General features: G+C 38.8%; 1 protein-coding gene across 2 annotated transcripts in view; it reads left to right on the forward strand.

Annotated features, from left to right (window-relative positions):
* GALC (galactosylceramidase) overlaps window positions 1-14879 on the forward strand; it is a 53797-nt gene that overhangs the window by 10779 nt on the left and 28139 nt on the right. The window contains exons 5-7 of one of the 2 annotated variants that reach the window (XM_070753875.1): window positions 3460-3599; window positions 5846-5884; window positions 11985-12112. In XM_070753875.1, the coding sequence (XP_070609976.1) occupies window positions 3460-3599; window positions 5846-5884; window positions 11985-12112 (307 nt within the window). The remainder of the gene's footprint in view (window positions 1-3459; window positions 3600-5845; window positions 5885-11984; window positions 12113-14879) is intronic. The other variant, XM_070753867.1, reaches the window with a different exon arrangement.

The following is a 14879-nucleotide window of genomic DNA, read 5'->3' on the forward strand; positions in this document are numbered from 1 at the left end:
CTAACAAAGAAAAATATTTTTAATAACTTCATCATTGAATTACATCCGGCATCAACTGAATTGACTTTTATTACTGCTATTGTGCTTTCTGTTCATATCTTTCTCCCCATCCTCTTGCCTTTCCCTCTGATTATCTCAGGCAGATCTGTCAAAACTTATTAGCAGTACCTGTTCTGTTGACAAATGGATGCCACTCTATGCAATCTACTGGTTCTTTTCTTAAATCAACTGTTTTCATCACCAGTCTTTTGCTTATTAAGTCTATGTGTTTGACCCCATTCTTTAGCTACCGTATATACTCGAGTATAAGCCGACCCGAGTATAAGCCGAGGCACCAGTTTTTGCCACAAAAACGGGGAAAACTTATTGACCCGAGTATAAGCCGAGGGTAGAAAATGCAGTGGCTACTGGTAACTTATAAAAATGGAAACCAATAAAATTACATTAATTGAGACATCAGTAGATTAAATGTTTTAGAATATATATTTTAAAGAAAACCAGTAAACTAGCTGTGTAAATTTAAAAGACGTTAAACAAAAGCAATCTGGTAATAACAATAAATTAAAAAGTAAAAAAAGTAGCTCAATCAGCAACCAAGCTAAAACCTATTTCTAAAGCTAACCCATGGGTCTTTAAACTTGACAGTTTTAAGACTAGTGGACTTCAACTCCCAGAATTCCTGCACCAGCCATGCTACTTCAGGAGTAGGAGTTGAAGTCCACAAGTCTTAAGGTTTGAAGACTCTTGCATTTCTAACCCTAACCCAGGGCTCTTTAAACTTATCAGTTCTAAGACTAGTGGACTTCAACTCCCAGAATTCCTGCACCAGCCATGCTACTCCAGGAGTAGGAGTTGAAGTCCACAAGCCTTAATCTTTCCAGGTTTGAAGACTCTTGCATTTCTAACCCTAACCCAGGGCTCTTTAAACTTGAGTTTTTAGAAGCCTGGAGAGAGCTCATGCCGTCCGCCCCCCCCCCCTTTAGCTTGCTGGCTGGCTGTCTGGATCTTCCACCCCTGATCCTCCCTCCCCCTCGTCTCCCTTTGCTGCTCCATGTGTTGTGCAGGGAAGCAGATTTGCTAAAGAGATCCACTTGGGAGGGCAGCAGGGGGAGGAGGAGGAAAGGAAAGAGCTGTTCTCCTCCTCCTTCCCCAGCTGCCCTACCAAGTGGATCTCTTTAACAAATCTGCTTCTCTCTCCGGTTGGGGGCTTCTAAAGCCTGGAGAAAGTTCATGCCATTCCCCCCACCCCCACTTTAGCTTGCTGGCTCTCTCCTCCTCCATTTCCCTTTATTGCCCCATGTGTTGTTCGGGGAAGCAGATTTGTTAAGGGGATCCACTTGGGAGGGCAGCAGGGAATGGAGGAGGAGGAGGAGGAGGAGATCCAGAGTAGCCTGCACCGCAGAGGAAAAGGAGGAAGAGGAAAGAAAGAAGAACCCTCGCCGACAGCATAATTATTTATTTAAGTACCGGTATTTTAAAAATAAATTTAAACTCCTTGTAGCGGCAGGAGAGCGAGAGAGAGAAACGAGCCTTTTCCTCGGAGGAGGGGGAGCAGTTGGCTGGCGTCTTTGCTTGAGCCGGGGAGAGGAGGCAACGCCCCCCCCCCCCGCTCGGCTGTGGGGAGGGTGGGGCCGTTGCCTCCTCTCCTCCGCTCAAGCAAAGACGCCAGCCAACTGCTCCCCCTCCTCTGAGGAAAAGGCTCGTTTCTCTCTCTCGCTCTCCTGCCGCTACAAGGAGTTTAAATTTATTTTTAAAATACCGTTACTTAAATAAATAGATTAGATTAGATTTATTGGATTTATATGCCGCCCCTCTCCGAAAACTCGGGGCGGCTCACAGCAAGACAAAAACAATACATAATGACAATCCAATAACCACCAATCCAATGACAATTTTAAGCTAAAATTCATAAAAAACAACCCCAGAGTATTAAAACAAATAATTATGCTGTCGGCGAGGGTTCTTTCTTTCTTTCCTCTTCCTCCTTTTCCTCTGCGGCTGCAGGCTACTCTGGATCTCCTCCTCCTCCTCCATTCCCTGCTGCCCTTCCAAATGGATCTCCTTAGCAAATCTGGAGTTTCTGTCTTCTCGCAAGTGCCTCCTCTCCCCGGCTCAAGCAAAGGCTCCATCCAACCACTCGAACGGCGCGCAAGAGGGGGAAAATGGGAAGCCGATGAGGTGGGGGAGGGGTGAGAAGACAGAAGCAGGAATCCACCCCCCCCATCCACCCCCCCCCCCAACCTCACTGGCTTCCCATTGCGTTTTTCCCTTCTCACATGCCGTCGGAGCTGTGGGAGGGGTGGGGCAGGTGCCTCCTCTTCCTGGCTCAAGTAAAGGCACCACCCAACCATAGCCCCAAGAGATCCGGCATCGTTGGAGCTGTGGAGGGTGTAAAAGTGTGACCTTCACAGCCCAGTCCCTGCGTCCAGCCCTCGCAAAGGCGCCCCCGAAGCTGCCTCAGCAGGCACCTGCCATAGCTCCCTCATTCGCCCAAGCCAGAAATGCCTGCCGGGCTCCCGCGGGGCGCCCTCTTGTGGTGATTCGGCGCCCTCTTGTGGTGACCCGAGTATAAGCCGAGGTCGGGTTTTTTAGCCCATTTTTGGGGCTGAAAAACTCGGCTTATACTCGAGTATATACGGTATGTTGTCTGCCACCTAATCCCCCTAATTCTTTCTGTTTCTTGCTCATCTTCATTTCCCTGATTTCTAATCAACTCATTGGCCAGGGGGCATATGAGAGGAATGAGGAACCACAAAGTAGGTGGGGCCTCATTACATATGCCTTGTTTGTTTATATAATTTAGAAGGCTTCCCAATTCAAAAATTACTCTGTACAGTTCACAATATTGAAAAAAAAAGAAAAAGACAAAAGGCAACAATTAACAGAAGATGATAGTGATGCAGAAGAATCAAGATCCAGGACCCAGCCATTCAAATTATCCCATGACCTGGGAGAAACAATGGTTTTCAGGACTTTTATAAATAAGATAAAGGCAGGTGTAGTGTTTAAAAAATAACATGCCTTTTTATGAAGCTGTTTTCATATGCACAACATGGCAGTTTTCAACAAATGTAATCAGAGATTTGAGGTAGTATTGGAAAAACACACTCCTATTTATCAGCTTGTTCTTAATTCTGTTAATTGTTTCATCCAGCTCTTGCTAGCAGTTATTTTTAATGCTTATTCTTCCATTTCAGTGAATTATCCTTTTATTAATAATGCATAGCAAAACACTAGTATTGTAGAAAAAAGAAGTAAAAAATGTGTAGAATTTAATGATTATTGTAGGGGTCCTAGAACATGCGAACAAATTAAATTATTTCTACAATAACTCTGACCATTTAGTACTTTTTACCCCACATTATCAATATTAAAAAAAAATTAGTTCTGTGAAATTGATGTGTTAAGTGTAATTTTCTTTTGCGTGTTTTTGTGTTTTTTTAATGTTTCTTCTTGCAGGCTTGCCCTGGGCTTTTCCAGGATGGATTGGGAGGGGTTTGAGTTGGCCTTATATATATCCAGATGTCACCGCATATTATATTATCTCCTGGATTATAGGTGCTAAAAAATATCATGATTTGGACATTGACTACATTGGGGTTAGTAGAGGAGTTTTTCATCATATTCTGTTTTTTGTTAAAAATTAAATGCAACGTGAATCATATGGCTTATTATAATGTAGGTATGTTTACCAAGTGTTTTTTTAAAATCACCTTCTTTCTATATTAAGCAACTTATTTCTGGGCAATTTGGTCAAAGGGCATAATTAGGAGGGTAAAAGAAAAGTTAATATAAAGGACCATTGAACTAGTAAAGTGAATTTGGACTTAAACTAACATACATTTCACCCATAAGTAAAAACATAGTTTATCTTACTTTGGACTGATTGCAGAAAAGAATCTACCTGCCAATAAGTCATGTTCTTTCTTGAATGCTTAGAATTATGTAGATTATATGCAATTGATTGGTTCAAATTAGCTTTTTTTAAAAAAAAAAATCACAAATGCTTATTTGTTTCTTTATTATTAAATATATATTCTGCCCATCTCACTATCTGAAGCAACTTCCAAAAACAAGCTGTTCCATGGATGTATTGTTCCCGAAGGCCATGAAGACCTGGCTCTTCCTCTAAGTTTTGGCTAGGATGGGGTTGAGCTGTGGGAATGATTGGTCTGGCACCTAAGGAGAAGGGTATTCTTTGAGGGGTCCTTGATGCTTTTTGAGCTTGCTTGTTTTCTTGCACAGGTTTAGTTACCCAAACTATTACTGATGATATTACCTAGTTTAGGTAATAAAATGTCTGCAAAAAAACAAGTAAGCTCATTGAGCACCAAAGACCCTCATATCAATCCTCAGCTACAAATAATTTCCTTTATTAGGGTATTGTTGTTTTTAAGTTAGATTTCATGGATTGTTGTGAGCAACCTAGATAATTGCATGAGATAGGTGGCGATATTAGTCCTGTAAATACATACATACATACATACATACATACATACATACATACATATATACATACATACATACATACATACTGTAGATATGTGGCATAAGTATTAAAGTTTGTTGCAAAATCAAAACCAGAAACACACATAGATGATTGATTGAGCTGGATTCAATAACCTCTTTATAAACATTTAGCAGAGAACAGTTAGTTTCATTTCAGCAGAGTTCACAAGCGAGCGAGCAGAGTGGAGAGTGAGCCATGTTTCCGTTTCGATTCTCTGCACAGACTCAGAAGGGGTTAGCGGTTAGTGGTTAGTCATGAATATTCTAACAATAAGCTTGAAACTAGTCTAGATTTGTTCATGATATGCTAAACCTGGATTTTGTTTAATATATGAAAATGAGTCTTTGACTTAGAGAAAGGTGCCTCTGGATATTTAATAGCCTGGGAGGGTATCTACTAATTATTTGTCCGTCATAAATGATAAAAAAATTGCAAGATTATAGTTGCTCACAGGAGTTTTCTTTGAATCTAGACAGTGTGTTAGAGATTCTAGTGTGGAATTTAATTTGACATTTTTGTACACAATGTGTCCCTGGTTTTGAGACTTTATCAAGGTCAGAGATGATGCAGCATGAGTGTCTATGGCAACAGTCAGTTTTGATTTTTATTTTAAGCTTGAGTTCTTTATTTGAGAACAAAATTGCATCCCAGAGAATAATATATATATATATATATATATATATATATATATATATAAAATTCAAAAATCAGTGTTTAAAAAAATACACCCAATAATATTGAAGCAATGTCAAGTATTTTCTAAGAAATAAGTGACTTTGCGTGCTTTAGAATAGTTATTTATATTTCGGAAAATAGTAAAAAAGACATGTTACACAAATATACAGAGGAGCTTCATTGGCAGAATATTCTTGATAAAAAGACCTTGCCTCTCACTGGAAAAGGGCTTTAGTACTAAACTTGAAAGAGTACATATTTTTAATGTGTTGTGAATGATCTAGGAAAGTATTGTCTGACTCTGATGCCCTTAAGAAGTAGGGATTTTAACTCTAAGCATTCCCAAGCAAGATGCTGTCTGAGGAATTTTGGGAGTTAAAAGTCCACTTCTCTTAAAGTTGTCAGGGTTGAGAAACACTGACCTAATCATACACACACTTTAAGGAAACACACTTGAAACAGTGGCTGAGATACTCTATTGTTCTCTTTATGCTTCATTCTTTAACTATTAGGGTTCTAATTTAAGTTATTGTGCTTTGGGATTGGGAATTGGTTTTAGTGGGATTTTCTTATAATTCTTGAGGGCAGTTAGATTTTATTACTAGGTTTTTTTAGCAACATTGTAACACTTTAAAACTTTCCCCCTTTTTTTTCTTTAAGATTTGGAATGAGCGATCTTTTAGCAGCCAATATATCAAGGTATGTCAACTACTACCCTTCACTTATTTAACCAAGTAGGAGTCTTAATCTTGCTTTAACAAAGAACAAAATTATGCAGCAGAGCAAGAATGTGGGGTTACCGCATATACTCGAGTATAAGCCGACCCGAGTATAAGCCGAGGCACCAGTTTTGCCACAAAAAACCCTAGGAAAACTTATTGACCCGAGTATAAGCCGAGGTTAGAAAATGCAGTGGCTACTGGTAACTTATAAAAATGGAAACCAATAAAATTACATTAATTGAAACATCAGAAGATCACATGTTTTAGAATATTTATTTTAAAGAAAACCAGTAAACTAGCTCTGTAAATTTAAAACAGGATTCCTTCTCATCATCTCATCATTAATTGGATTTACATTATTGTTCTGTTTTTATATATGCTGTGAGCCACCCTGAGTCCTTGGAGAGGGGCGGCATACAGATCCAGTTAATTAATTAATTAAATAAATAAATAATTAAATAAATAAATCTGTATATCCAAACAGAGCTTCAGCATTAGCTGCTGTGAGGTTATCAGCATAGAAAACCAGATAGGTAGGTAGGTAGGTCGGTAGGTAGGTAGATGATAGACAGACAGACAGACAGACAGACAGACAGACAGACAGACAGACAGACAGACATACTAGTGAGACAAGCAAAACTTGCAAAACACAGACAGCTCTTGTGGTTTTGTATCCTAAATATGCAGGTCCTATTAAGAATCAAACTCATTTTTAAAATATGTAAAATGCTTCCCCTCATACTTGTTAATTGAAACTTGCTCTCAAACCCACTTTATAAAAGGCAACTTTTAAAGATCCACAAACACACTTTAGGAATTCCTGTCTAGCTCTTGCCTTATTAGTTCCTATCCAAGCAAGGACAGCAACTACCACAAAATACCATTTTTTAAACAGTTTAAATCCTTTCAAAGGAGGGGGAGGAGAATCTGACAGCAGGGGGCCTTTTTAATCCAACTAAGGGCAATGCAGAGAGAGCAAGGAATAGTTACTGTAAACCTGTTGACAAATACACACAGGGAGTAAAAAAAAAAGCCTCCGGGTTTCAGCAAGAGGTAGCTGGCTTTTTTCACGGTGGGGGGGAAGAGGGGGCATACACACACACACACACACACACACACACACACACAACCTCACCGGCTTCCCATTGCTTTTTTCCCCTCTCGGTTGGAGCAAATGGCTGCCTCCTTTGCTTGAGCCAGGGAGAGAAGGCACCAGCTCCACCCCTCCCACAGCTCCTACGGCGTGCGAGAGGGGACAAAAGCTGGTGCCTCCTCGCTCTGGCTCAAGCAATGGCGCCCTCTTGTGGTGACTTTGTCAATGACCCGAGTATAAGCCGAGGTTGTGTTTTTCAGCCCATTTTTTGGGCTGAAAAACTCGGCTTATACTCGAGTATATACGGTACTTTACTTCAAGTAAACAGTCAATAACCATTTGCATTACTTGTTGTGTACTAAAAATATGCTTGGATTTGTAGCCTATCTGCTTTACATTTGCATGCTCTCCTATTCACTAATAACATCGGAACCATCTTGTGCTATCCATACAATACTGACTGGACATTGAAAGTAAAATATAATGCTGTTCATTTTGTGTGAGCTGAAATATTCTCAATTTGGGGCCTTTACTAGTTAGCGTCTGCTCATTATCTTACTGGCTCAAATGGTAGTATTCTGATCCCAAGTTGTTTAGGATCTTGACTACCATAGCTAGAAACATGATCTGGGCTTAGTAGTTAGGTAGCAGCAAGTGCAGGAACTTACCCATCTTAGTTGCTCCACTATATAGCTACAGTTTGTGGACCAAGTATAAAGAACAGCTTTATACTGAATACCTTGGAATGATCTATGAATGAGGCTATCTATGCTTCCATAAATATGTGTAGCTGGGTTGTTCCTCTCGAGAAAAAGCATCTAGGTCAGGGGTGTCAAATTCATGTCATCATGTCATCGTCACATGACATATCAGGACTCCCCCCCCCCTTCACTAAATCAGGCATGGGTGTGGCCAGCATCCAGCTCATGGGCCAAGATTTTGACAGTCCTGATCAATGTGGTATATTATCCAAGTTGACATTAAGCATTCTTAGTCATAGATAGAGCTTGGGTTTTTAGTTGACTGATGAATCTAGGAACTTTTATCTAGAATTTAGATGCAGTATCCAGTGTTCCCTCTAATTTTTTTGGGGGGTGGGCAGAAAAGTATAGTGTCTGAGCGGCAGTCCCTTCGGGACTGGGCAGCACAGAAAAAATAAATAAATAAACAAACAAACAAACAAAAAACCCACCCTGTTTTGCCTCAGAGAATTTCAAAATAAAATACTGTACAGTGGAACCTCGACATACGAGCAGCTCTACTTACGAGCTACTCGAGATAAGAGCTGGGAGGGGAGCGACATTTTTGTTCGCCTCCCGAGCTCACATTTGGGATACGAGCGCCAAGGAGCTGTCTCCTGAAGCAGCCGGCTTCCCCCCGAGCCCCCCAGGCCGGCTGTGACGTTTTAAAACACGCGCGCCGCTTCGCAGCTGTCTCCTGAAGCCAAACGCGGAAGTTAGCGTTCGGCTTCAGGAGACAGCTGCGAAGCGGCGCGCGTGTTTTAAAACGTCACAGCCGGCCTGGGGGGCTCTGGGGGAAGCCCCCGAGCCCCCCAGGCCGGCTGCCACGTTTTAAAACACGCGCGCCGCTTCGAACGCTAACTTCCGCGTTCGGCGGCAGCGGTTTTTTTTTGTTGTTGCACGGATTAATTGACTTTACATTGTTTCCTATGGGAAACAATGTTTCGTCATACGAGGGGTTCTACTGTACTGTGTGCCTATAACAGTGAGCTCATAATAGGGCAACTCTATCAATATCAAAATGCCACTTAAATAGTTGAGCTAGTTTCAAACTAGATTTTGATTTTCTTTCTCTTTTCCTTCCTCTCTTTTTTCTATCTGTTTCTCTCTCTTCCTCTCTCTCTCCTTCCCTCTCACTCTTTCCCTCTCGGCTTCTGGGCAGGTTTGGAGAACTCTGAGTTGATGATGATTTTTAAGTGAGCGATTGCTCACTGCTCAGCTTAGAGGGAACTATGGCAGTATCTAGAATCTACAAAATAAGGCATAATATTTATTTATTTATAATCATAATTGATTGCTTAGTTTTAAGGATGTTGCAGGACTTACATCTAGAAAAAACGATTAGGTTTTAAAAGAAGTATTTCCTACTTTGATTAGATACAATTTCTGTGCTGTAACACTTGTACATTTAAATATGACTGTTGGTTTCTATTTTGAAGTTCATCATTTGCTTTTGAAAATATACAGTTTATCTTACATATCAAACTTGCTAGGATTCATCAAGTTTTGGCTAATTTAGATATGGTTTACTGCTGATTTAAAATGTAAAGAAGGCTATGGAATATGTAAAAGAGATTAATATTTGACACCAAGTGACTAACCCTGAAGGCTACAGGAACTTGCCTAATTCTTAAGAGGAGTTGAGTTGAAATGTGTGGGAAAGATTTACTGTTTAATTTTTTAGTAATTTAAATTGCAGCTGGCCCAGAATGTGGCAACAGGTATGTACAATGGCATTTCATAGGTCACTTGTTGAACAAGTTATACTGCTTTCCATTTGTTTTATGAATGCAATTTAAGGTGCTCATTTCTTTCATGAACTTATATTTTTTCAGGTTTAAAAAAGTTGTAGGACCCACCACAGGTACAACTACAATTGACACAATTCTTTTTTCTCTGTAAAGGACTTTTTATTTTAGAACTATTTTTTATTGGAGTTAAGGCAGACTTACACTGACCAAAGCCATTCAGGAATGGGTAGTGTAAATATGCGACTTTATTTACATTTCTATATATACCTGGTCCTCACCTACCACCCACTTGTTCAGCTGCAGTTTGAAGTTATAATGGTGATGATATGTGGTACGTATGACCAGTCCTCAAAGTTCTGGCTGGCACACAATCCCCTTGGTGATAGGATCACAGTCCAGGTGCTTTTCAGTCGACTCACGCTTAGGATGTGTCATGTGATCATGTGATCACAATTGTAACCTTCACTACAGGTTTTTCATTCCCTGGACAGAATTGATATACAGTCTGGGCAGATCCTCTGGACTTCTGCCTTTGCTTGTGGAGCAGTTGGCAGCCCTGGACATTGTGCCATTGATAAAACAGCCTGCCCCCCCTCCCCCCAAATAATCTCAATTTCATTTTTTTTTTAAGATTTGTTTGTCATAGAAAAATAAATAACATATATCACTTCAGTAATTCATATATTTATTTATATCCCAACTTTATTATTTTTACAAATAATACATTTTTCCTTTCAGTATTATACATGATAGGATCTTTCCAATTTTGCATCTGGGCCTCCCCCCTCTCAATATATATATATATATGACGGTCTTGGTATATTCGGGTTTCTTCCCATGTAGGATTTGGAAAATTCTGATGACGTTTCGACGAGGTTCCACTCGTCATCTTCAGGCTGGTGTTTCTGTCCTTGTTCTAGGGCGAACAAGGACAGAAACACCAGCCTGAAGATGACGAGTAGGACCTCGTCGAAACGTCGCCAGAAATTTCCAAATCCTACACGGGAAGAAACCCGAATATACCAAGACCGTCATACCTGTACCCGAGAAAATCTACGAAAATAGATAGATAGATAGATAGATAGATAGATAGATAGATAGATAGATAGATAGATAGATTGATTCTGGACACTAATGTAATCCCACTAAGTAGGTCAGACCAAGCTTCAACTGTCCAGGAAGGTGGTCTACTTTTATTGAGAAAAAAATCTTTAATAACAAAATCTTGTAAGTGTGATTGTATCTCCTCCCTTGTGAATTTCTTTGTGAAGTATGGAGTATGTGAGCCACTTATACACAGAGCTAGTCCTTGCTTCCTGATTACTCATATTCATATTTGCAAGAGTACAGAAAAACGAGATATCACTGGTCCTTAATGTTGTGGGCATTACAGCATCCCTACAGTCCCAATTCAGTTGTTTGGCAACCAGAATGCATTTTATGATGGCTGCACAATGTTCCTAAGTTACATGATCATCATTTGTGGCCTTCACAGCCAGCTTCCAATAAACAAAATCAATGGGGAAGTCAGTAGGAAGTCACAAATCACTGTCACATGACATCACATTTAATAACTTGTGGTGATTCACATAATGACTCAATCAGAACTGACATTGTGATTTGGTGCTCTGCTTAGCAAGAGTTGCCAGTGGCTAATCTACCCATTTATTTGTTTGTTTGTTTGTTTGTTTGATTTGTATGCCGCCCCTCTCCGTAGGGGCGTACATTGTAGTTGGTAAGTGAGGACAACCTGTATGTTTTGCCTGTTTTAGATTTAAGCCATGTATTTCTCCTAGTTTCTTTAGTAACGGATCTAGTGTATCTCTCTCAAGGTCATCTTTGTGGCTCTGTACATCTGGGGATGTAGCCAAGGAAACAGACATAATTCCCTGCTTGATCCCTCCTCCCAATTGGGACGGTTGCTCTCCGACAGTGATTTGTAACAGGATTTTTTTGTTGAGGCACATTAACCTCTTAGCAGCCATCATTTGCTCTATACAGTCTATAAAAACTCTTGAGTTAAGATGTGCTTAATAGCCAGATTAGGCATTAAATTCATATTAAGTGGTCAGTACTCAAATTCTGAAATAAGAATGGGCTCTGGTTAGGTGGTATTGGTGTTGATGGCATCTGAGTACCCTTTGATTACTTAATGTTGATTACTTATAAAATAGATTTGGGGGATTAGATCAGTAAGGTTTCAGTTTCAGATGTGTCTTTCAATCACTTCTTCATTGTTTGGCTGTGATATGTGTATTAAGTAGCTGATCTCATACAAGTGCACATTGTTTCTTATTAATTGATTATCACCAAAAAGTGCACTGTTCCTACTGAGGATCATAAAATTTAGACAAGCCAACACCATATATTATTTTAGCTTTTAACTATTCATTTCAGAATTCGATTGCCTTGTCCTTATTTGTTCCTTTAAGATAATGTCATGCTCCTTAGTTGATGAAAATTATACTCCAAGTAATATTATCTGTTACCAAGGTACTTCGCAAAACTTTGGACAAAGTGGGTTTAAACACCCTTGGCATCATTGCTGCGGATGGAAATTGGGACATTGCCAGTCAAATGTTAGTCGATCCTTATCTATATGACGCGGTTGAGACAGTAGGGTAAGTGTGGAAATACAGAGGAACAGTGATGCCTCTATTATATGTAAAGCATTGTATTAATTAGAATTTGGATACAAGCTTAATTATTCCACTTTTCTTATGCATCGACTAGTATTATTTGTTTGTGGTCCTGCACTAGTTTTACTTCCAGCTATTTGTTGTAGTTTAATGTGATACCAACATCTTTCTGTTATCTTCTGTAATATGTGACTTTTATTTTATACAGTAAATTCCACAGATGCTTCTTAAATAGTAACTTCCTTTCATATAAGTACCCTTAGAACCTAAGGCTTTATATCTATACAGAATTCTCAATACCTTCACTATGTGCTGATTTTTAGGGGAAATTTTGAAAATTGATGGCATAAAGTCTAAGAGTTATTGAGATATAGAGATAGGTAGGTAGGTAGGTAAGTAGCTAGCTAGCTAGCTAGACAGACAGACAGACAGACAGGGTAGATAGATTAGGTAGATGGGTTTGTGTGGAATATTAAAACATTATTGATTATCTCTAAGGAATCAATAGAAGAGAATAGGAACTTGGAGGATGTTTCTAGTGATTGCTTGGCCCTTTTCAGCGATGGCGGTGTTACTGTAGCTTAAGAATACACTTCTTGGGACAATGCTCCATTTTTTGGGTTGTTTTTTGTTTTATTCTATTTAGGGTGGTATTTTTAATATATTCTTTTAGCTTTTTTATCTGTATCATAGTTGCTTTGAATGCCAGAGATGAAGGACCGTGTTGTACGTTATACATTTAAATGTAGCCTTCCCAAAGTGAACGTGCTGCCTGGAGATTATCAGTAATAATTTTCATGTTTGATTTACTAAACTGTATCATCTAATCTTATTCTCTATATTCTCAGTGCTTTGATTTTATGGCTATATAATACGTTGTCTAGATATGCTGCATTAATTAACTCATCGAGTAATATAAACCATTAGAGAATAGCTATATGCACCCAAAGGGACAATGCTCAGTGGATAAACTTTAAGACATTTAAAACAGTGTTTGACTTATATTAAAAATGATTTTAATGAGAAACTGGCACTTTATTAAATAATAATCACAAAATTTATACCTGAAAATTGGAAAAATTTATAAATGAAAATTTGAAAAAATTTAAATGATTTATACTAATGTTTAAGATTACTACAGATCATAAGCTTTGCAGTTTGATTTTCTGTTGTTTCTTAAGAATAGAAATGGAAAACTCAGAAACTTCCAAGTGTCATTGCTATCATTTCCATTTACAACTGTTAGAATTATTCTGGCTGAGAGTTGCATCCCACCCCAAATTCATGAGATAGAAATCACATCTTATAAATAGCATGATGCCGGTCTTTCTTCCGATCTCCCCAAATAAAGGTGGCTCTTATGACACTGCATTTGAGGAAAGTTAAAATTGGCAGTCTAGAGAGCTGCTTGGCGCTCATCAAGACCACCATTTGCTACTGATTATGTATATCTGAGAAGAAATGGGTGAATCTCAGTTGCACATCGCTATGTAGAAAAAAATATTTTTTCATTGTTTAGAAAATATTTTCTTTTCTAAAAGTCACAAAACGCAGTCGTGTATCAAAATTTTTTTAGACTTTCCCTGTCTCCCTTAGATGCTGTTTTAAAGTGTTGCATAACTTTTCTTGACCTTTACAGTATCTTATTTAATTCCCATATTTCAGTGTTTATAACATCTCAGATTCATTTGTTACAGTCTACATACATGTGATAAATTTGGCTCAAATGGCAATCCTGTGATTAATCTAAAGGTTTGAGCCTTGTTCTGGGTCTCTTCTGATAGCTTTGCAGAGAATTGGCCATTCAGAATTGGTTAATGGTCTTCAGTCAATAAGTATATATGAGTGGTTCTGTGATTTTTTATTGATATTTTTTCATAATTTGAAATTCAATTTCATTGAAGAGCTTTGTTACATAGTTAACTAAATAGAGTTGGGGAAATTAGAATAGAATAGAATTTTTTATTGGCCAAGTGTGATTGGAGACACAATGAATTTGTCTTTGGTGCATATGCTCTCAATGTACATTAAAAATACATTCATCAAGAATCATGAGGGTTCAAATAAGCTTTTTTCATCTCTGACTGGATAGTGGCTGAGGAAGCTTCTTGGGTGATAAGCGATATGTTTTCAAAAAAACCCAAGAAAGTTCAGTTGCCTCATGAAAAAGCACCTTTGAGACAATCATGACCTGGATGACAGAATTTTCATAGACATCTGTTCTCTGGGTTGGAAGAAACCTCTGGGGTAAATTTGGGGCAGGCAAATCACAGTGGGGAGAACGTTCTGTGGTGTAAGGAGATATTGGATTTTGCCTGGATTTGTTTATTCTTTGGCATGTTCTTATTCTGCCATCTGAATTGAGAGGTATTTGCCTACAAAATACTTTTTAAATCTTGCTTCTGAAGATTTAGACCTTTGTTTGGAGAATAAGGCTTGCTTCTTTGTTTTCCCAGCTTGTCCACGGAGCTTTCTTATTTATTTATTTATTTATTTATTAATTTATTTAATTTATATGCCATCCATCTCACTATCCTAAGTGACTATTATGAACTTTGTCCATTTAAAACTTTTAGAAATGAAGCAATTTATTTATTTTCCCCTTTGGCAGACAAATACAGTAGTTGCAGTTATTACAACTTGAAGAGCCGTGGTAAGTACAGGGGTTAGAAAGAAGCATTGAATTTCATTGGCTCAAGGTTGCCTCAGTCTACCATCCTTCCAAGGTTGGTAAAATGAGGACCCTGAT

The sequence above is a fragment of the Erythrolamprus reginae genome, chromosome 1 (assembly GCF_031021105.1).
Source record: "Erythrolamprus reginae isolate rEryReg1 chromosome 1, rEryReg1.hap1, whole genome shotgun sequence".
Classification (NCBI taxonomy): Eukaryota; Metazoa; Chordata; class Lepidosauria; order Squamata; family Dipsadidae; genus Erythrolamprus; species Erythrolamprus reginae.